Source organism: Nannospalax galili, unplaced genomic scaffold, assembly GCF_000622305.1.
Source record: "Nannospalax galili isolate Female #2095 unplaced genomic scaffold, S.galili_v1.0 scaffold95, whole genome shotgun sequence".
In the NCBI taxonomy this organism is placed as follows: domain Eukaryota; kingdom Metazoa; phylum Chordata; class Mammalia; order Rodentia; family Spalacidae; genus Nannospalax; species Nannospalax galili.
In genome coordinates this window covers 1,368,281-1,388,497 of record NW_008342393.1, presented here as the reverse complement: position 1 = coordinate 1,388,497, position 20,217 = coordinate 1,368,281, and the positions used below count along the sequence as shown (strand labels likewise).

Here is a 20,217-nt window from a genome sequence, read left to right as displayed (position 1 = left end):
TGGTCCCATTCTGTGCTATTTGGGAACCCCTGCACTGGACTGCCTATCCCTAGGTCTGCAGTCTCACAAGATATGCTTGGGCCTGACCTGCAGCTGTGTTCCAGCCCACCAGGACATAGTTCCTCCAGGCAAGTTGTGGGAGGTACGCTGACATCTGAATTCATAGGGGCAAATGACACAGGCACCCTCTCCACCCCCATACACTTCCATTGGCAGGCAGAACCCACTCTGTCCTGAAACTTCCTGCTCCCACAGGCACCCCAGCAGGCCACCATGGGACAAGAGGTGGTCATGACTCTGCTGACCTTCCAGAGCTGACTACCAGTGCCCTCTGCCTGCCAGCTGCCACTCTTCACTACCCAAGAGACCGGTGGTTGGGCACATCAGACAGGAGCTGGGAACTGAGAAGAGGTTAAGCAGGGAGATGAAGGATCTAAGAGGCAGCAGCAATGGAGAAAGTTAAAAATAGCCTGATCCAGCCCAGAGCAAGGAAGGAGGACAAACCTAGACTGCCGCACGTGACTGACGGGTTTGAGGATGCCTTGTGCCTCTTCTCCCTGTGCACTGAATGGGAAGAAGCTGCTACTGGCCTCCGGAGATGCCTTGCTTTGTTATCTGCCTGTGTCCTGGGGGGTCTTGAGTTGTCAGAGCACAGGGGTGGGGGTGGTTCAGGAGTCTAGGTTGGATATGGACCTGTGCCCCATCTGCCTATGAACCCAGGTGGCTAAAGCCTGGATCTGCGGAGCTACCAGTCCCCCAGGGTGCTGCCTCCTGCTGCCACTTCCCATGAGCTTTCTCCTCCTCTTCCTTCTCTTCCCTACCCCACCTCTTTCCTCCTGTTTCTTCACTGATGCAGTCAACTAACCCTCCTATGATTCTCCCTGTTCTCCAAGCTGACCTCCACTGTGGGCTTCTGGCCAGTGATGGGGTCCTATTCCAGTTCAGTGTGTCCCATCTGAGGCTCCATGGGGCAAATGGGAGTCAGACAAGTCACAAAGTTTGCCCAGTTTTCTGGGAGGCTTCTCTGGCTTTAACTAATAAAGGAAAGTTGAGTCTCACTACTGGTCGCCTCCCCTTCCCCATTTACCTCTAATTCTGCTTGGCAGAAATGAGAGGAGGGGCATGGTGCCTTTGCTGGGGCAGTGAGAAAGGAAGGACCTAGCCACCTGCTGCCTGTCTCCTCACTCAGCCTGGGAAACCACACCCCTTCCTCCTGCTTTCCTTACTATCCTGGGTTCTTAAGTCATGTCCTGTGCACCCCCCACTGCCACATTCCAGGGTCAGGAGCTAGAGAGGACTTGAGTCACCCAGAATGGTCATTTACAGAGAGGCGAGAGACACAGGTTGGTGTGAGCTCCACGGAAGCCCAAGATGTGATCTTTAATCTTTAATGTGGGCTCCTGGCCCCGCCTCCCCACCCCAGCCCAGATGACATATTTACAGGATGCGTAGGGACCTGGGTCCAGTCCAGGCGAGTACAGCCTTCACTCCTCCCTGGACACTGCCACGCCAGGCACTGCTGGGGTGGAGCAGGAGGATGCAGACAGCTGGGGGTCAGGGTCACAGGAAATCAGGAAATCTTGTGTTCTTTGTGTCCCCGCCAGGGACATATGGGCACCTACAGACATGCCCATGTATGCAGAGGCATTGACAATCGTGCAGAGGTGTGGATCCACATGCCTGTGTCCAGGTGCACTGCCAACTGTGTGCAGGTGTGCCACCCAGTGGGAGTCTCAAGGTATCCCAGTAACGGCAACATCCAGCCCTTCTGCCCAGCCTCAGCTAGTGGGACTGGTGGCCTGGGTCTGGCCTGAGGGACACCCACCCAGTGTCATCAATAGGACAATGCCAGCTGGAGCTCAGTACTGAGGACCCCAACTGTAGCAGGCACTACCTGGCCTTGCCGCTGGGGTGGCTTATCTAAACAGCCATTTCCTTCATGATCCTTCCCCAAAGAGGCCTCAAAAACAGGACCAACTCAAACGGGCAACTCTCAGGGATCCTGGAGTGTCCAGAAGCCACTGATGAGCCTGAGTGGGGTGCCCCATGATAAGGTGGCACCTTTCATTTTTGGCTTTCATCCATAAGGTAGCCTGCCCCCATCTTGTCTTGCCAGCTGGCTTTTAGGGCAAGAAGCCAGAGCTTCTCAGTCTCACACAGGGTCATGAAGGCAGGCTGGCCATGGCAGACTGTGTGGGCAGGCTGAGCAGTGCTGCTAGCCTTGGCTATGGTCTCAGGGTGAACTGTAGCAAAGACCAGAGGAGGGCAGACGGGTATCTGTAAACTTACTACTCAGCCCTAGAGTGAATAAGGGTTTTGATGGGGCCTTGAGGACTCTTCTAGAAACCTAGGATCATCCATGAGACCTGCCCTTTCCTGATCTCCACATCACAGGCACTAACCCTGGGGGCACCAGGACACCTTGGCTCTTCCTATCTAGAGTCCTCTATAAGAAGATAGCCCGTTCTAGAACCGCCAGGCCACACTGGGGGTACCTGAACCCTGAGACAGCCCCAGAAACATCCTTCTTGAAAGGGGGGATGGTGCCATTTTATTTCAGGGACTATATTTTTGAGACCCTTCCCCTCAAATGCATGCGACCTGGCAGGGTCAGGATGGTCAGTTTGGAATTGAAGAGAGTCTGGGATGGAGTCACCACACCCATGAGCTAAGCTGTGGGCACGGGACAGGCAGCTTTGGTTTGAATCAGCACTCTTAATTCTCCTAAGCTGGGTGGGGGTAGAGCAGGCAGGGATGCCCAGCTCCTGCTGGGTTCAGTGGCAGGATTCCAGATGTGAGCCTGCCCGGGGAGGGCCTGGGAGGTCTCAAGGCCTCAGACCCTCCAGGCCCTCCTGTGTCAGAAGCATCGCTACAGCTGCCCGGGCCCCAGCACCCCATGATTACATTCATCAGTTAGGTTCAGTTTAAAAAAAAAAAAGTGTAGATGTCAGTCCCTTCCCCTAGGTCCCAGAGAGCTATGACCCTGGTCCCAGCTGCCTTGTTTTGAAGAAGGGACATCTGGCTGTGTCCACTGGTGGCTGCCTGCCCCCACCAGGCACCATTCCAGGCCCCCACTTGAGATGTGGCAGTCTGTGATGATAGAAGCTACATTCACATGGGGAGATGGGTGCAAGGCCAAAGCCGAATGAGGCGGGGTGGGGGACCAGGTAGGAAGTGCCCTCCTCCAGGCCCCTCCACCCAAGTGGTCTGAAGGACAGGGCCACAGCCCCAACCCCCAACCCCTGTGCAGCCAGGAGTTGAAGGGTTTGGACCTGGAAGACATTTGCACGGTGCCTCCCTCTGTGGCAGGGTGGGGGCAGCCTCGTAGTTCAGGGACGAGACGGTGGGTGCCAGGCTCGGAGGGAGCAGGGTGGCACTTAGGCCCCTCCGGATCTGGAATGGAGAGGGGGCATCAGGGGAGGATATGAGGCTGGGCCCTGAGGGAGAGCCCTCCAGCTGGGCCCATGGAGGTCAGTGCTGGGCCCTGGAGGCAGCAAGTCACAGGCTGGCTGGGAGGGGGTCTGGCGGAGGTCAGACAGTGGTGACATGGCAGACAAAACAGATGGGACGCAGAGGGAGGCCCGCTCTTAGGGGGTAGGGATTGCAGGGCACAGTTCCAGCGCCCACCCGGCCATGGGACCCAGCCGTAGTAAGGACAGAAGAAGGTAGACCAGGGCCCAGCAGGCGGGGTGGGCAGGAGGAAGGGGGAGCAGCAGACTGAGGACTTGCTGCCCAGGCTGCCGGCAGGGTAGCGGGAATCCGCCCCAGCTCCCAGTCTACAGAATGCAAGGGGACGAATGAGATGGAGACAAGGACAGCGGGAGGGATGACGTGGCCGGCATCACACTGCCCCCTGCTGGGTCGGGTCATACCTTCCTCGTCGGATGTTTCTTGAGATGCCAAGCAGAGGACAGGTGTGAGAGAGAGGAGAGAGGAGAGAGGAGAGAGAGAGAATCATGTGAGCTTCCCCTTACTCTGAAGACAGACTGTGCCACAAGAGATCTAACCCAAATGGGTCGAGGGTCCAAATCCAGATTCTACACTAAGTCACCAAGTGACCCTAGGCTTTAGGGCTCCTCCAGTGCCCTGTGAGGGGTCTAGACTACAATGTCCTGGAGCAAATGAGCTGAAAGTGGGTAGGAACTGGGGAACATATACCCAAACTGGACAGGCCCTGCCCACCTCTGCCCTGGCAGTGCTGGGATGCACTGAGGCACAGTGGAGCCTAACCCTGGCAGTGTTCAAGAGGCTGGAGGTCAAGGCCCTTACTGTGAAACCTGGTATTTCAATATGAGCAAGTAATTGTTTTAAATGCTTGAACAAACGATGAGCTGGCTTGAACCAGTGATGTATGAGCTCTGGGTAAGCTAACTTCTCAGAGAGGCTGCTCAGCTCCAACATTCTAGGGTGCTGAACCCCCAAGGGCCTGGGGGTATTTAGGGTACATGTGTCTCTTACTTAAATCCCCAGCCCGTGCCGCCCAGGACGATGGCTGCGACCAGGACAGCCCCGGCGATGGAGCCAATGATGATGTTGGTACCGCTGGGACCTGGGGAGGAGGGCAGGGCTCGGTTGGCAGGGACAGGCATGGAGAATGGGTGATATAGACCCTGCTGGCCAACTCCTGCCTCACCTTTGTATCTCTCTGTCTCCCCCGTGGGTGGAGGTGTGGGCAGGGGGTTGTGGATGCTGCAGTCTTTGCCTGTCCAGTCTGGATGACAGATGCACTTCCCTTCATTGCTGCAGACCTACAGGCAGGGTGGAGCCAGCAGAGATAAGCAGAGCCATAGCCCTGTGTTAGCTTCTCCCGGTATGCCACCCATGGCCTCCAGGCACCCACCCCATGATGGGAGCAGATCCGGCGCTCCCCACTGCCTGGGCAGGTGCTGAAGTTGAAGGCAGAGGCTGGCAGGCAGCGGTGGTCCAGGCACAACATGTTGGGCCCGCAGGCTGTGCCATCCTCCACATAGCTCAGGTCCGAGCCATCAGCTAGCTGCACATGGCCCCCCCTGGAGAAACAGTACAGCCATCCTCAATCCCTGTTCTCTAGCTGTCCTGAGAGTTGTCACTTCCCCTTCCCTGCCATGTCCGCAGCCAACACCTGCAGTCCAGCTCCTTGCCCTGGTGGTAGAAGGTGACACTGCTGATGTCTCCTCCAAGATCCCCTAGCCGAGGAGCTCCAGAGATGTTGACGCAGAGGAGGAAGCCACAGAGCACATCCCTTTGGGGCACATGGGGACAGTGAGTCCAAATTTTACCTCAGACCCAAGAACTGAATCTATCTGCCCTTCCCCTTGGGTCTCACAGGCCCCTCCTAGAGCCTGCTGCCTCACCTTTGAAGAGCCCCTCACCCCAGAGCTGGGAATGTCCAATGGATGGATGCAGTGGCTACTCACTGCTTATTGCACTGGACCCAGCCGGACCCCTTGCGCCCACAGTTTCCACGCTCTGTCCCCTCCACGTTCAGTTTCTCATAGCAGAAGCGATCAGCAGCCACTGGAGGGAAATGATGCCAGGGATCACTCCACCAAGCCCAGGGCCCAAACCCAGGGCCTCAGACCTGTACCTCCCTTACCCTGGCCTGACCCCAGACTGGCTGGGATGCCCAAGGTCCTGGCAAGCCACACATTTGGTGGAGGGCATATATTTAACCAGAAGGTGCCCCTCCCCAGCTCTCAATTCTGCATCTTTCAGAGTCTGTTCCCCATACCCAGCTGGACTCACCATGGCCCCAAAGGGCCTGGCACTGCCGGTCCCGTGTTTTACAGCGACCTCCATAGCAACGGCCCTGAGAGACCAAGAGGAGACAGAGCATGGAGACACTGGGGGGATCAGAGTGGAGACAAGACCCCACTGAGCCCAAATGAGGCTGACCCTCCCACCTCTTATACCTGCTCATGATCACAGTAGTAACCATCCAGCTTGTGAAGGTTAGGGGGACACTGTGGAGAGAAGGACTGGATGAGCAGTGTGGCCCCAGGACTGAGCTAAGGCCCTAGGGGAGGAATATAGGGTGCCAAATGCCACCCAAAGGGTGCTTATGTTGCAGGGCTCTTTCACATCGGGACAGGGGTCTGTTTGGCTCTGTGGATCTGACCATGTGAATTCCCAGATCTTTCCCAGGCTCTCTCAGTTTCCTGCACCCATTACACTGGTGGCATGAAAGAAGAAAATGCCTGTCATCTAATTAGGATTGAATAGATGTTAACCAATGTTATTATCCACTCGGATCCCTAGCATACACTAGACACTATGCCAGGCATTGGGAGTACCAGCCAGACTATAAATGCTGGTTTAATGATTGAAGGAACAGAGCCAGCAGATACAACGAATCCCTTCCTCGGAGAAAGACACCGAGGCTGGTAAGCGGCGGGTATGGCCAGTTGCTGTGCAGAGAGGACCCCGAGAGTAGTCACGCAGAGCCAAACCTATCGGTAAGGTAGGGGCTGTGTTGCCGGAGCCTTGGCGGACCTGGCTTGAGTCCCCGGTGCAGGTCTCTGCGATGTCACACTCGTTCACTGCTTCTCGGCAGGAAACACCTCGTGGCTCATACTAGGAAAGGCATGCATGCGTTTCTGGGGAGGATACCTCGCCATCGCCCTCCCGGGGTACCCGATTCTCTTCCTAGGATCCTGTCGTCAGGTTTGTTTCACTTTCCGGTTCCCCAGGGCCTCTCAGCTGCTCCCTGGCCCGCCTCCAACACCTCGGGGAGGGGCCAAAGTCCAGACCTTTGCCCTCCATTGGTATGTTCTTCGCGACAGGCCCCACCCATAGAGGTGCTCCGCTAAGGCTCCTCCTCCCACCCATGTCCTGTCGGATGGCGTCCTATCGTCTCTTTGGTCCTGGCTCCGCCTCCTCCCCACCCGCGGGCGGGTCCTCCTCACCTTGCAGCGGCGACAGCAGAGCCCGTCGCTGCACATGGCGTCGTGAGTCAGGGTGCATTTCTTGCAGCAGTTGCCACCTGCGCGATTGCACTCCTGGGGGTCGCGGGAAGAAGCGGAGGGAGGCGGGTGAGCCGTGGTCCTCCTCCTTGGACTCCACCTCCAGTCCACCCGCGCATCCTGGGAGCGCACAAGTATCACTCACCTGCACTGAACCGCAGTCGCACTCCTCTCCCGCCTCCACGAAGCCGTTCCCGCACTCGGGGGGATCCAGGAGCTGGACAGGGAGGGGATGTCGGGAGCGTGGCCTGGACCCTGCCCCCCCGTCCCGCGCCGCCCGTTCTCAGTCCTGGGATTGATACCTTGAGGGGCTTGTTGAACAGGCAGCTCCCGCCGCCCTCCTGCAGAAACTGGTTGTACTCGTCGATGCTGCAGCGTGAGAACTTGCGGGGCAAGTAGAACCTGGGCAGGTGTGAGGGAACCGTACTGCTGGGTGCTCCCCTCAACCCTCCCAAGTGAGGAGGTTGAGGATCTGCCCCGCAAATGCGCGACAGTCTTCCTACATGCCCATCTCGGAATGGACAGAGGACGCCACTTGTTTCACTGAATTCAGGACTCAAACAAGTCTTGGGGTGCTCTGGAGGGACGGCGCCCCACAGGAGGCTCTGGTGCCGCCCAGTGGCCAGAGCACGCATTACAATATAGACAATTTTGGTGTCCTAGCTGGGCTATAGGGCTCTTTACCTGCGCTGTATTTGCACATAACCTGGCCTGTTGGAAGCCTGAGTGGTCCACTGAGCTAGGCCTCTTAAAGCCATCGGTCCAGATGGCCTTCCAGTGTTCAATGAAGGACTTCCCTTGCCCAAGACCCTCTCCTAAGTCTGTCCCCAAGAACTCACCCAGTGTCCTCCATGATGCAGCCCAGCCAGATGTCTGGACACTTGCAGTCCCCTGAGAGGATATTTAGGAGCACATGAGACAGTGGGAGGGGAGCACCCCCTCACTTACCCTCGCTTCACTTCTAGAAGTGCTGAGTGGGTCTGGACTGGCTGTGGGGTCCAGGGTCGGTACCTGCTGAGCCACGGTGCTTATTCCACATCATGCCCAGGTTCTGCCCCAGTGTCTGAGCGAGGGTCACTGCCATGGCACCCATATTGCCATACTAGGAGTGGGGAAGATAGAGCACAATATGTTTACATCCTCCTAATAGCTTCTGCACTTTGGCAGACCCTCCTCGGCCTCCCAGCCATGGCACCCCCTTCTTACCTCATTCACACCCCCACCCCGGGACAGTGAGCAGATACCCCCTACATAGGCTGCTCCACTGCTGGTGCTCTGGAAAGTCCTGCCTCTAAAAGGGAGACAGTTGTCAGTGTGACCTACCCTGTTAGTCAGGGCTTCCGGGGCTGTGAGGAGGTGGTCAGGGTCTGGGCACATCTGCACTAGAGCTATTCTTGGGGGAAATTCTCAGGGTAGTAGCAGTGGTCCCCAGCCCTTCATATCAGCCTGTTGACCTCAGGCCAGCCCCTCCTTTGGCTTCCTTCACCCATAGGCTAAGCCAGGGGCTTTAAGGCCCTTTGATTAGATCCCCTCGCCCCCCACTAAGGAACTGGATCACTGAGGACGGGATGATGAAAAAACAAAGAAGGGACTAAATAGGGGTGGGAACAGAAAAAGCCCACCAAGGCTAAGGCAAAGAGCACATCCCCTACACAGCCTAAGGGGCAGAGGATGCCCAACTAGTACACGTGATAGGGGCAGGTGGCAGGTGCAAGGCGAGCCTCACCCACGGACTCCAACTCTGAGAAGAGTGCCTGGCACAGGCAGCAAGCACTGGCAGCTAGTGAGGCTGGCACGGTGCACAGTGTGGGGACTCACGAGAAGAGGTGGGTGGCATCACTGGGCTCAGGCAGACCCTCCCGCCGGTAGACCATGAGTCGGGCCAGGGTCTCCAGGAGGTCATCCTGCACCTGGATCTTGTCTCCATCTGCCCATGTCTCCATGGCAACCAGCACAATTCGAGTGTTGAGCTGCTCCTTGTATATCTGGACCCGGACCCAGAGGGGAGATGAAGGGGGCTGGAGGGAGGCCTTAATCTGTCCCTCCATGAAGTGGGGGTCAGAGACTAACAGTGATCCCTGGATGTGGGGGGTATGAGGAGAGGAGAGTAAGAGGGCTGCTCACCACATCTGCCAGGTTCACCACGGACTTAGCAAAGTTGCTGGTGAGGACCACCGACTGCCGCATCTGCTCAAACTGTGAAGAGAGGAGGGGAAGAGGGTGAGGCTCCTTTGGGCCTCTCCTCTCAGTGTCCCCCTCAGCCTGGAACTCACCAGCTGGTGGTCGTTGATCACAATCAGCTCCACGTACTTGGTTTCACTGTGTACTGTGGGGTGGCCCCTGCGGACCTGGAGGGCGGGTGGGCACTTGGAATCAGTTCCCTCCATGTCTGGCTTTATGGCCAAGCTGTGGACAGACTTATGGGGAAGGGGGAGCCTGGTCTCCAGCCAGGGATGGTGCCAGCCCCCAGCTGGCAGAAGGGCCCATTCTTCTGGGAACAGAAGACAGGCAACCTCTGTGGGCCTAAGATTGGGACCTGTGTCATCACCAGTGTTAAGGAGGAGTTGGGGGGCTCTTCCTGGACATGGTTCCCTGGTCCCCAACCTCATTACCCTGAGCCTTCCTTTGCCTAGCCATGGGTAGGGATGACCTGCCCCAGACCACAGCCTGAGGTCTCTGCTGCCCGAGGTCTGTGCGGGCCCCGTACCTGCCTTTTCCTTCTCAGCTTGGGCCAGGTAGGAGAAGCAGACTGGGCAGGGACAGCAAACAGGCAGCCTGTGGGGAGTAACCAGTAAGAGGGGTCCAGCTGCCCTGCCCTACCCCCTCACCCCTCCCTTACCTGGTTCCCTGCATCCGAGGGGGGCTGGGAGGAGAGGGGTCCGGTAAATGAGGTGGGGAAGGGGGCCCTGCAATGAGGGAAATTAGTTCTTGGGGAGCCAACCAGGTCTCCTCTGGGCCCAATTGGGGGCAGCTCCAGCCCTTCCCCCACCCCACCCTAGGGTGACCCAGAACTGGCCAGAGCTCCCATGTCGGATCTGATCTCCTAGATGCTCAGATTCCAGGGTCAAGACCTGGGGGTGCCCTGAGAGACAGGGGCAAAGGACACTGGAACCCAGTAGGAGGTCACTTGGGGGACAGAGGGGATATTGGAGCTGGGGGCACAAGAGGCAGGAACCAGAGCTGGGGTCATTCAGGGCAGGGAGGCTGTGGTTACTGTGGGGGAGGAGGAGGAGATAGCCATAACTGCTGGAGGCAAGCATAGCTGGACCATCAGAGGGATGGCAAGGGTCTGTGCAGGCCTTACCTGTGGGTATCCCCAAGGTCCAGCCATCTCCTGGGGCTCCACGATATAAGTCAGGTTCCCATCAGAGAAGACCCCACTGTGGAGAGAGAGGCATAGCTCCCCACCATGCTGGGCCAGGCAGAAGGCGCCCCTGTGGTTCAGCGTACCCTTCTTCCCCTATACTCACTGCAGCCCCTGACAGGTGGAGAGCGCAGCGAAAGAGTGTGGGTTGTCCCGGAGTTTCCCATGGTAGTAGCAGTGGTCTCCAGCCCCCTGTGGAGCAGCCGGGCAGTGAGGGAGGTGGCAGGAGGGAAGGAGGACAGTACAGGGGCTGCAGTCTCAGGACACCAGCGTTCTTGAGTCTGCTTCTAAGCTGGTGGTGCCTCTAATTTCTTATCTCACTGTGCGCAAGTTTCTGACACTTCTTGGGCCAGCTTCACCTACCCCATAAAATGGGACCATCGGGCCACAACAGTTCTCTTGGCTATCTCTTGGGGCTGATAAGGGATCCCAGACTCCTTGAGAACAGAAACTGGTTATAGTTATGCAACACCGGCTTTGCCCTAGGCCCCATTCTGAGCACTTACCACACACTATTTCATTTGACCAGCACCTGCTGTAGACTCACCCTCAACCCTCATGCACAAGCTCACAGCCACATGTGGGCTGTGCTGAGGAACTGTGACAGCATGGTTTCTGAGCAGGCTCATAGGTCAGAGGGGACCAGCAGCACACGCTTGTCCCAACTCTACTTCCTGCAAAATTATTTGTGCTCTAGTTACTAGAATGGGCTGAGGGGGCAGGCTATTTATAGACACTCATTCATCTTTGTTCAGGCTCCAGGGCTTTCAAGGCTAGGACCCTGATATGGCAGGCAGCCCGGAATCCTGGGGCAAGAGGTATATAGTTCAGGGGTAGATCTCTTACCTAGGATGTGCAAGGCCCTGGGTTTTGTCCCCAGCACTGTCAAAGTGTGTGTGTGTGTGTGTGTGTGTGTGTGTGTGTGTGTTTCCTCCAAGGCCCCTGCCCAGAAGATTCTGGGGACATAACAATCATGATACAATGAGGACCCTCCAGGCAAGGCAAGAGGCTGGATGGGGGTCAGACCTTGGCCTGAGTGAGGAGGGCTCTGTGTCCCATACCATCTAATCTGTCCACCTCAATTGCTGGTCCTTGGCACCTACAAAGTAGGGAGAGATGGGAGGTCTCTAGGGGCCAGGCTATCCTGAGTGTGTCCCTGACTTACCTCCAGCTGTCCTCATCTTTTCTTTAAAAAAATATTTTATGTATATGAGGAGTATATTGCCTGCATTGTGTGTAAGTGCACCTGTGTCATACAATGCCCATGGAGGTCAGAAGAGGTCGTTGGATTCCCCTGGAACTGGAGTTACGAATGGTTGTTAGCAACATGTGGTTGCTGAGTATCAAACCTGGGTCCCTTGCAAGAGCAGTCAGTGCTCTTAACCACTGAGCCATCTCTTCAACCCCCTCTCTTTTTAAAGTATTTTATGTGTTCCCCTTTTTTCAGTGCTGGTGACAAAATCTTCATACATGCCAGGCCAGTGCTAATTCATACCTAGTCCTGTCCTTATACCTGTGACCACAGAATAGTACCTCCCTGACCCCTTCCAAAGACACTTACAGTGCTGTGCTGGGTTGTCCCCTCCCGGCTGAAATGGCGTTCCACATACTGTGAGGAGAGGAGGTGACTGAAACAGCAAAGTGGCACGGGGAAGGAGGGTCATTGGTGAGGACAGGACCCACTTGGGTTCCACTCCAGCTTAGGATCCAAGTTTCCCAGGCCCCCCAGTCAGCCAAGCCACACTCACTGGTTCAGCTCATCACCCAAGATCCAAGCCACCCATCACCCAAAATCCAAGCCACACTCACTGGTTCAGCTCCAGGTCCAGAGTGAAGTTTGAGTTGAAGGCAGGGATGACGAAACTCACCTGGGCCAGGTGCACAGGCTATGGGAGGGAGGGCCAAAGGGAAGTCAGCCTGAGGTGGGGGTCAGGGACACTGGGACAGCCCTGAGCAAGGGAGGCTCAGCTCCAGAAGCTAAAGGGACCCCTCTCTGGGGGCAGGGGAGCTGCTTTGCACAAAGTTCTGTCCTCCAACCAAGACCCTGTTCCTTTCCTGGGGGCAGTTGCTCATCTCTGGGCCCACCCTCCACCCAAGCTGGGGCACCCTTGGCTCTCCAGTGGCTTCCTGGCTTAGCTTCCTTGAGCAGCACGGACAAAGAGGGGCAGCTCAGTCTGCCCACGGCCTCATGCCAGGCCCTCAGAGCTGTTGGCAGGGTCACCCCAGCCTCAGTACAACAAAAGAAAGGTTCCCAGGGAAGTGGCGCATGGTCCCAGCCCAGGGTGAACAAGAGATGGGAAGCAGGCCCCTGCTTTCTGTTCCCATCCCCAATCTACATAGGTGGACTTGGGCTTGCAGACATGTGGAACAAGTGGGAAATGACCACTGGGCCTTGGATGCTGGGCAAGGGCAGGTGCCATCTTGCAGGAAGACAGACTGTGGCTCCCCCACCCAAATCTATTGCCCTCTGCTGTCCAAGCAGCTCATCTTTAATATTTCAATCCCATGGTTAATTTTTAAACACGGAAGTTTTCCTGATAAATTTTTCAAAGGGGCATATGCAATGGGGCTGGGAGGCTCCAGGTTGCCATGGCAATGGACTAGGCCTGAGCAAGATGGCTGCCTTCTCTGCCTGGGTGCCCAGTCACTTGGGGTGGGGGTGGGGGATAGAGACATCAAAGACTGGAGGGAAAGCTCCCCTCCCCGACAGAGAAGAATGGCAGCAGAGCTTGGGCCAAGGGGGAGCTGACCTGAGTCATTTACCCTAGGGACAAACCTAGAGCCCTAGACCCATCTCAAGCTGACAACTAATCTTTGGTCTCACAAAAGACCTGGAAGCACAGGGGAGACCTGGAGGCTTCTGTCCCATCTCTTTAGGAAGACCAAACCCCAGATGCCAGGGCAAGAGCCTTGCCACTGCTCTGTGGGTGGGAGTTTGTGCTCCCTGCCTGGCTTTCATGATGGAGCGCACCTTGCAGGAAGAGAGCCCTGACACCAAGGGAACGGGGCCCACTGCCCAAGCCTAGTTGAGTCCTCTACCACGTAACCATGACCAACCCTTTCTGAGCACTGCTTAGGTTCCATGCATTGGTCTGAATGGTTCACATGCTGCCAATTTGATCTTCTCCACAACCCTGTCCTCTGTATCTGACAGATGAGAACTGAATCTTAAAGAAGCTAACTACTTTGTACAAAGTCACACAGGTAAGAGGTGTTAGTGCCTGGTGTGGTGATATACTCTGCAATCCCAGTGCTTGGGAAGCTGAGGCAGGAAGAATGCAAGTTCTACCTGGGTCAGCCTCAGCTGCACTGTGAGTTCCAGGTTAACCTGGGCCAACAAAGTGAGAAGCTGTCTCCAAAAAAATTAAAAGTGGAAGATGATATTCAAGCCTAGGGAATCTACTTCCAAGGTCTTCCCTGGAAAGGCAAATGAGATGGAAGTGGGTTCCGGGCCACAGGAGGCTCTGAGAAGAGCAGACAAGGTGGGGGTGAAGGGCCAGAGCCTGTGAGGGCAGACCTATGAGCCCCAAGGACACAGACTCACCCTATCCCAGGCTATCCAGGATTCCAAGCTCCATCCTGAGCCCCCAGAGCATCGATCAGACTCAAAATAGAAAGCCAAGGACAAGGCGTCCCTGCTACTCGTCCCCCCAGCCCTCCTCTGCTCTCCCCTCCCTAGGCCTGGCCTGGCTCTGTTTCCCTCTCCCCTACTCTACCTGGGCAGCTTTACCCTCCCCCGAGGACTGTTCCTGCTTGTCCTGTCTGTTCCCAGTCTGGCTGCCTGGAGAAGCAGCTTAGTCAGGCCCCTTGCCCTGATTCTATTCTCTTAGGCTGTGCAATGTTAAGGATGACCCAGCAACCTCTCTGAGCCTCAGATTTTTTTTTTCTCTGAAGAATGTGAGTGCACTTTTAGAGCTAGGAGGCGGGCTTCTGGGAAAAACTTGGGACAGATGGGAAACAGTGCCAGACATGACAGGGTCCCTGCTGCCAGGGATGATCTGTGTGATGGCCCACCCTTCCACTGGGGATCAGGACAGAGGGAACTGAGTCAGAGGGATTGAGAGGCCAGGCAGGGACTCTGTAAAAGACAGTGGGAGAGAGTTGAGAATCCAGGTACTTAAGGCCTGCTGGCCCAGCCTGGCCTGACTGGGCACAGCTCTGTTCCATACTGGGGGGAGAGCCGGATCAGCAAGCCCACCTGAATCCCAGGACTGCTGCCTCCAGGCACTGGGCTCCAGCTGGCTCCAGGGCCCGCAAGACCCTGTCAAGCTTTTGACCAGTGCTCTACCAAAGTCATCGACAATCCTTGCCAGGCCTGGCTCAGTGTCCCTGCTCTGGCCCCAGCCCTGACGCCTCTCATTACCCTCAGTCCCTAAGGCCCTCCAATCCTGAGGTCACAGCAGTCTTCAGCCACCTCTGCCTCCCTGCCAGCTCAGAGTTGCTCCAGACTGCTGGATGTGACCCTGTGTCCTGCACTTGCCTTTTGCTTCCAATGTCACCCCAGTGCTCACATGTTCCAGCTCATTTATTTGATCTCAACCTGCCCGAGCTAGCAGGTCCATATGGAGTGAAACTGGGTGGTGACAGGCCCAGGCTCATGCTGGGGAGATACCAGGTCAAGTCTCACCCCTGCGCAGGAGGTTGTGTTTGCCATGTCAGCTATGAGGCCTGCCGGGTGACTGCCTCTTCACCTGACCCGTCCCTGTTGCTGAGCCTTCCACTTTCTCAGGCACCTGCTTCAGGCTGCCCATGTCTCACCTTCTCCATGCCCTGTGTTGGGCCTAACCAGATAGAGGGTGCAGAGAGGGTGACCACCTTCTGTCCTAGACCTCCAGAGAGTTCCAGTGGTGGAAAGGGGTGCTAAAGATCAGCAGGATTCCAGAATGCCCCAGAAAACATGAGTCGCAGAGTCCTACCCCCTATAGCCTCCAGGCGCTGCCCCTCAAGCACTCTGTACCCCACCTCCTCTTGCCCTTATCTTCAGAGCGGGCATCTTTTGGTGCCCACAGGGCTTAGCTCATTCACTTGATCAATCTCTGTGTAACCAGGTTTTACATATACACACACACACACATACACATACATATTATACACACATACACTCAATCACTGATTCACCTTTTCAGGTAAATCCTTTAATCCTCGGAACAAGGGCTGCACCACCCTTTTCCCCACCCAAGGGTAGAGTGGTTTTGCAGCAGGCCTGAGGAGCTGCTCACCCCCAGCCTCAGTTTCTTCACTGTTAAAAATGGGGTGTTGCCGGGTGTGGTGGCGCACGCCTTTAATCCCAGCACTTGGGAGGCAGAGGCAGATCTTTGTGAGTTCGAGGCCAGCCTGGTCTACATAGTGAGTTCCGCGGGGCTACAAGGAGACCCTGTCTCAAAAAATACCAAAAAAAAAAAAAGGCTAAAAAAAATGGGGTGTCATAAGGGTGACATGAAGCGCTGTTCAGCAGGATGGGTTGGGGTTTGTAATCGCAATGTGAGGTCCCTCATTCCTGGCAGTTGAATGGGGTTTTGAGGAACTGGATAAAAGACCTCCTTGGCTCACTTCCTGTGACAGGGATGTGCCCCAGATCTGGGTGGGTTGTACTGATTTACCTGGGAGGGATCTGGCCTCCCTTTCTATGCTTGGAGACATCACCACCTCTTGGGGTTGGGTGGTTGCAAATGGGGGAGGAGCCAGAGGCAGGGGCCACACTTGGGAGCCCACCTCACCCAACAGCCAACCCCCTAGCCCTACCCCCAACAAGGTAGGAAGGCTCATTCATCAACAGGGCAGCAGGCACTGGACAATGAGAATAGTTGCTGAATTTCAAATGATGGGATTTGACCTAAATTTTTGAGGACAGAGTCACCTCCTTACAGGGTCATCAGTCCCTCTGGGGACAGACTCTGGACAGCTGGGTTCCTCTAGGCGGCCAGGAGGGTGCCTGGGTAAGGCCAAGCCCACAGGCTGGAGTCCTGGGAGAGGACTGCAGATGCCATGGTGTGCGCCTCTCAGATTCCTACCTGGAGCTGGACAGGTAACCCCCAAATACTCTGTCCTTGGCGTCCAGACACCAATACCCTTCAGGGAACCCCTCATTCCAGAGCCCCAGACAGAGCTGTGCTGTGCCTCTAGCCATAAGTGCAATCACAGAATGACTTTGTCTCAGAGGCTCCAGGATCCTGGGGCTTGCTGCCCCTATCCCTGTATTGCATAGGCTGGGTTTCACACCCTTGCCCTCCACTCCACAGCAGTTACAGTAAAGGTAAGCTCTTGAAAGAACTGTGCCAGGGACAGCCTGGCTCAGGTGAGAATTACCTGTAGGCCTGGAACCCTGACTCCTGACCCTACTCACTTCCCCCAGCCTTGCCTGGCCTCCCCTTGGGTTTCCTCAGACCCAAGGAAGATTCACACAACAGCTTCGATGGAATTTAAAAAGTTGACCTTCAGACATATGCAGCCTCATGAGCCCATGGTGCCCTGGTCCAATTGCACACTGTGGCCCTATTGTCCTGCCTGACCCTCAGCTGAAGGCTCCCTGTGACTACGACTTTCTGGATTTTCAGTTCTCCCACTTCTCAGCCACAGGCCCCATCTTCTTCCAATAAGGGAAGTGGGGTATTGGGAGCAGCCCACTCCTGTGTCTCTTGTTATTGTCGCTCAGTGAGAGGCGGGCAGTGAACTGGCTGAGTGCTGCTGTTGGTACCGATCTGGACTCTATGACTGAAGTGCTGTATGATCTGGGGCAGTTACTTGTGAAATGGGAACAATAGTTCTGGCTCCTGGAGTTTGGATGAGGAATAATAATTTCAGGCACTTAAAGGCAGAAGTGTCTGCTCTAGCTAGGGGTGACAGTTTTTTCCTGGCCAAATTCCTTTCTCTCTGCCACAGCCCCATCCTTCCCCAAAGCCAGGGCCTCCATCACACAAAGCCCTTTTCCATCACTGCCACCTGGAGCAGGCTGGGACACAAGTTATGATCATCCTGAGCTTAGGAATCAGGAAGATGGGGTTCAGAAAGGCGACATGACTAGCCCCCAACCAGGGCAGGCTCCCTGAGGCCAGCATCCCCCAGCATCCCATAACACTAGGAATGGTGCTCAATGAGGCCCAGCCTGCATGCCTTGGGAAAAGGCTGCTCCTGTTGGGTCCTGACTTGCCCTGCACTGGTTCCATCAGCCCTGAGCTCTGACCCTGGGGAGCACTCTGGGATGGTTGGAGATGTGCCCCTCAGACTCAAACCCAGGATAGTTCAGTGGGAAGTGCCCTGGCCTTGGGGGAAATTACTCCCAGCTCCACTGCTTAAGTTCTGATTGAGTTTGGGCAAGTTGTTTAACCTCTCTGAGTCTGAACTGGCTCGTGCAAAATGGAGCAAACAGAAGGTATCTGCCTGTGGTCTTATGAGAATTAAGTACACATAGGATTCAGTGACTAGCCCATCGCCTTGGGAGCCCTCTCCTTCAACACCTGGGCAGGTCTTCTGCCTTGGGAAACTGAAGGACTGAGAAGGCAGGGCAAGACCCCTGGGAAGCCTGCATGAGGTCCCAAAAAGGTCTCACAGCCCCAGAGAAACCTCCACTGGAGGTGACCACAACCCACGGATCCACAGAGCCCTTCACTCTCCCCTCTGCCCCTCAGCCCCTCAGCCACCTCTTAGGTATATTTGGATTCAGCCATTTGAATATACCCAACTCTTCGCACTTGCCATCCACTTGCTCAGGAGAACAATCAAAGACCACCCCCCCCATCCCAGGCCCACTGCACCCATCCCCATCTCCCCACACAGCCCAGGCCCACTGTCAAGGAACAATTAGCTGAAGGAGCAACTCACCCAGTGGGAGCCCTCACTTCCATCCCTGCCTGGTCTCCATGCTCCCCCCACCAACTCTTTCTCTACCCCTCAGTTTGTACATCCTCTAAAGTGCAAGCCAGCGTCCCAGCAGTCAGGCAGGGTCCAGTCCACTGTGGAGTGCCAAACAGCAGCCAGGACACCCCGTCCCCAGGCCTGGGACATCCCCAAGGCCTATCCAGCTGCCTCCCTGGGTGCCTACATGGGCACTGAAGCTGACCTCTACACCCACCCCTACCCCTTTGGCAGCTGCCAGCTCAGGACCATTAGCCCCCTCCCCTCTCTTCCTAGAGTGATGGTCCATCTATTATGCATGCTCCTTCCTGATCCACTCCATTTCTCAACTACTCCCCACTCCTGCACCACCCCACCTCTCCTCCCCCTCCCCCTTAAGGGCTTTTAACCAAGTACATTAGGCAGGGCCAGATGCCAGTCTCACAGATGTCTGTAATGTTAGCCTCCGTTTCCCTCCTTCCTCCCTCTGCCCAGCCCAATTTACCTCCCACCACTCCCAGCTGCCTAAACTTCCCAGACTTCAGTTGTACCCCTCTGAGTCTCTCCTCTACATCCCCTATTTCTGATAGGCCTTCACCACCCAGCTCTCTGCCAGCCCTGTTGGCCTGGCTAACTTTCAGCTTCAAGCTCCTGGAGAGCTGAGGCATGCTGAATGAATATTCCATCTGGGTGATTATTATTCACATGATATTAATTAATTATTAATTGCAATTAATCTCCTTCATTCCTAACCTTCCTCTGGGAGGCAGGGGCCTCGAAACTGAAAGGGACAGGGCACAGGTAGAACAGGCATTTGCAGATGAATTCTGGCCTCAAAACATTTTGAAGGCTCCACTTTCTGCTAGGAGAGGAAGAAGCCTGTCTGTGCACAGTGGGAAACCGAGGCAGGAGTAAGCACCAAACTAGTCCAAGCAAGGCGGCTAAGGGTGGCTTTGGTGGGCACCTGGGAGTGTGAATCCCTGACTCCGCACTTACCTATTTGGTGCTGCCCTGCCTCCAAAAACCGTTTTAGGCAGAACTGTTCTGCAAGCAGTGGGGGCTGGTGGAAGCCTGACCCCAAACAGAACTGAAGCATGAGCATATCAGAGTCTGTGAATGTGGAGGGCAGGGGGGTCATCATAGTAATAGGAGGAGCTGGGAGCTCGACAGGCCCAGTGTCCCCACTGCTGGGCTCCAGCCCCACCTGATGGCCCATTGCACAGTAAAGGAAGCTGCAGGGGCCACAGCCTCAGCGGGTGGCACCAAACCCTAGCTACTTGGGTAGCCTCCCATCAGCTGGCCAGGCCTGTTCCAGCCCCCTGGCCTCATTATCCAGTCCCATACTCACCGTCCCCCGGGGCGGATCCTGGCGGACCCTGGTGTCCAGTTGCTGCTTTCGGACCTCTCCCCCGGAGCTCTCCCTTACCAGACGACTGGGCTCTGTGACCTCGGGACCCTCTGGGCTCCCCACTTGGGTTGAGCTCCTCCAGTACAGAGCTCCACTGGGACCCAGGGCCCCAACACCTGGGGAGACAAGGCCATAGCTGCAGGCAGATGCTCTCCATGGGGCAGGAGACTTGGGACTGAGGTGGGCACACCCCAGACCCCTCTGTCGCGGCCCCTGGAGCCCTGAGGGGGATACCGGTGGAAGGATCTGGCTGCCTGGTAGAGGGAAGAGCCCTACCGGGTGGGGGCCAAGAGCTTCATTCTGCCCCACAGTCACGACTGCCCCCCCCAAACCCGCAGAGACCTGCAGCGTCCGGCGGCCAGCTGCAGCCGGGTGGCGGCGGGGGCCGGCCAGATCCGGACAGGTGGGTGGCAACACCTTCTGTCCTCCTCTCCCGCTACCCTGCCCTCCCCGCACTCGGGACAGGCTGTCACCCCGGGCACTGCAGGAAAATGTGGCTGCAGCAGAAACCGCCGCAAAAGCCGGGGTGCGGGCCTGGCAGAGCGCGGGGGCGGGGGCTGGCGGCGGGGGTCACTCACCAGGCTGGGGGAGCGGCAGCAGCAGCAGCAGAGCCGCGATCGCCCAGAGCCGCAGCCGCCTCATGGTGCGCTCATAATCCTCGGGGCCCGGGGGCT

At 56.4% G+C, this 20,217-nt stretch overlaps 1 protein-coding gene across 5 annotated transcripts; it reads right to left on the bottom strand.

Annotated features, from left to right (window-relative positions):
- Nucleotides 1-1,344: 1,344 nt before the first annotated feature.
- Adam11 (ADAM metallopeptidase domain 11) lies at nucleotides 1,345-20,208 on the bottom strand. Of its 5 annotated transcripts, none has more exons than XM_017799447.1 (27): nucleotides 20,122-20,208; nucleotides 19,484-19,659; nucleotides 12,115-12,191; nucleotides 11,867-11,933; nucleotides 10,412-10,497; nucleotides 10,246-10,321; nucleotides 9,781-9,847; nucleotides 9,653-9,716; nucleotides 9,215-9,289; nucleotides 9,066-9,137; nucleotides 8,760-8,926; nucleotides 8,148-8,232; nucleotides 7,953-8,043; nucleotides 7,781-7,832; nucleotides 7,244-7,343; nucleotides 7,087-7,158; nucleotides 6,885-6,977; nucleotides 6,472-6,552; nucleotides 5,892-5,942; nucleotides 5,725-5,788; nucleotides 5,397-5,496; nucleotides 5,102-5,221; nucleotides 4,841-5,009; nucleotides 4,634-4,748; nucleotides 4,459-4,549; nucleotides 3,873-3,890; nucleotides 1,345-3,393 (listed from the first exon to the last, which is right to left on the bottom strand). In XM_017799447.1, exons 7-27 carry the CDS (start codon nucleotides 9,792-9,794, stop codon nucleotides 3,378-3,380), a joined length of 1,710 nt encoding a protein of 569 aa, XP_017654936.1. In that variant the 5' UTR covers nucleotides 9,795-9,847; nucleotides 10,246-10,321; nucleotides 10,412-10,497; nucleotides 11,867-11,933; nucleotides 12,115-12,191; nucleotides 19,484-19,659; nucleotides 20,122-20,208; the 3' UTR covers nucleotides 1,345-3,377. The 5 variants fall into 5 exon arrangements, with proteins under 5 accessions (XP_017654936.1, XP_008836428.1, XP_017654937.1 ...); XM_008838206.3 differs by having other exon boundaries at nucleotides 9,649-9,716; nucleotides 20,122-20,206; XM_017799448.1 differs by lacking the exon at nucleotides 20,122-20,208 and adding an exon at nucleotides 19,886-20,049.
- Nucleotides 20,209-20,217: the final 9 nt, after the last annotated feature.

What these genes read in the sequence shown, in the direction of transcription:
- Adam11 (XM_008838205.3), bottom strand. Translation starts at nt 20,185, where the DNA reads ATGAGGCGGCTGCGGCTCTGGGCGATCGCGGCTCTGCTGCTGCTGCTG. An exon ending in GATGCCACCCACCTCTTCTC is followed by an intron (nt 8,233 to 8,759) that starts GTGAGTCCCCAC and finishes TCTCCCTTTTAG; the next exon opens with AGGCAGGACTTTCCAGAGCA. An exon ending in GGGGTGGGGGTGTGAATGAG is followed by an intron (nt 8,044 to 8,147) that starts GTAAGAAGGGGG and finishes CCCCACTCCTAG; the next exon opens with TATGGCAATATGGGTGCCAT.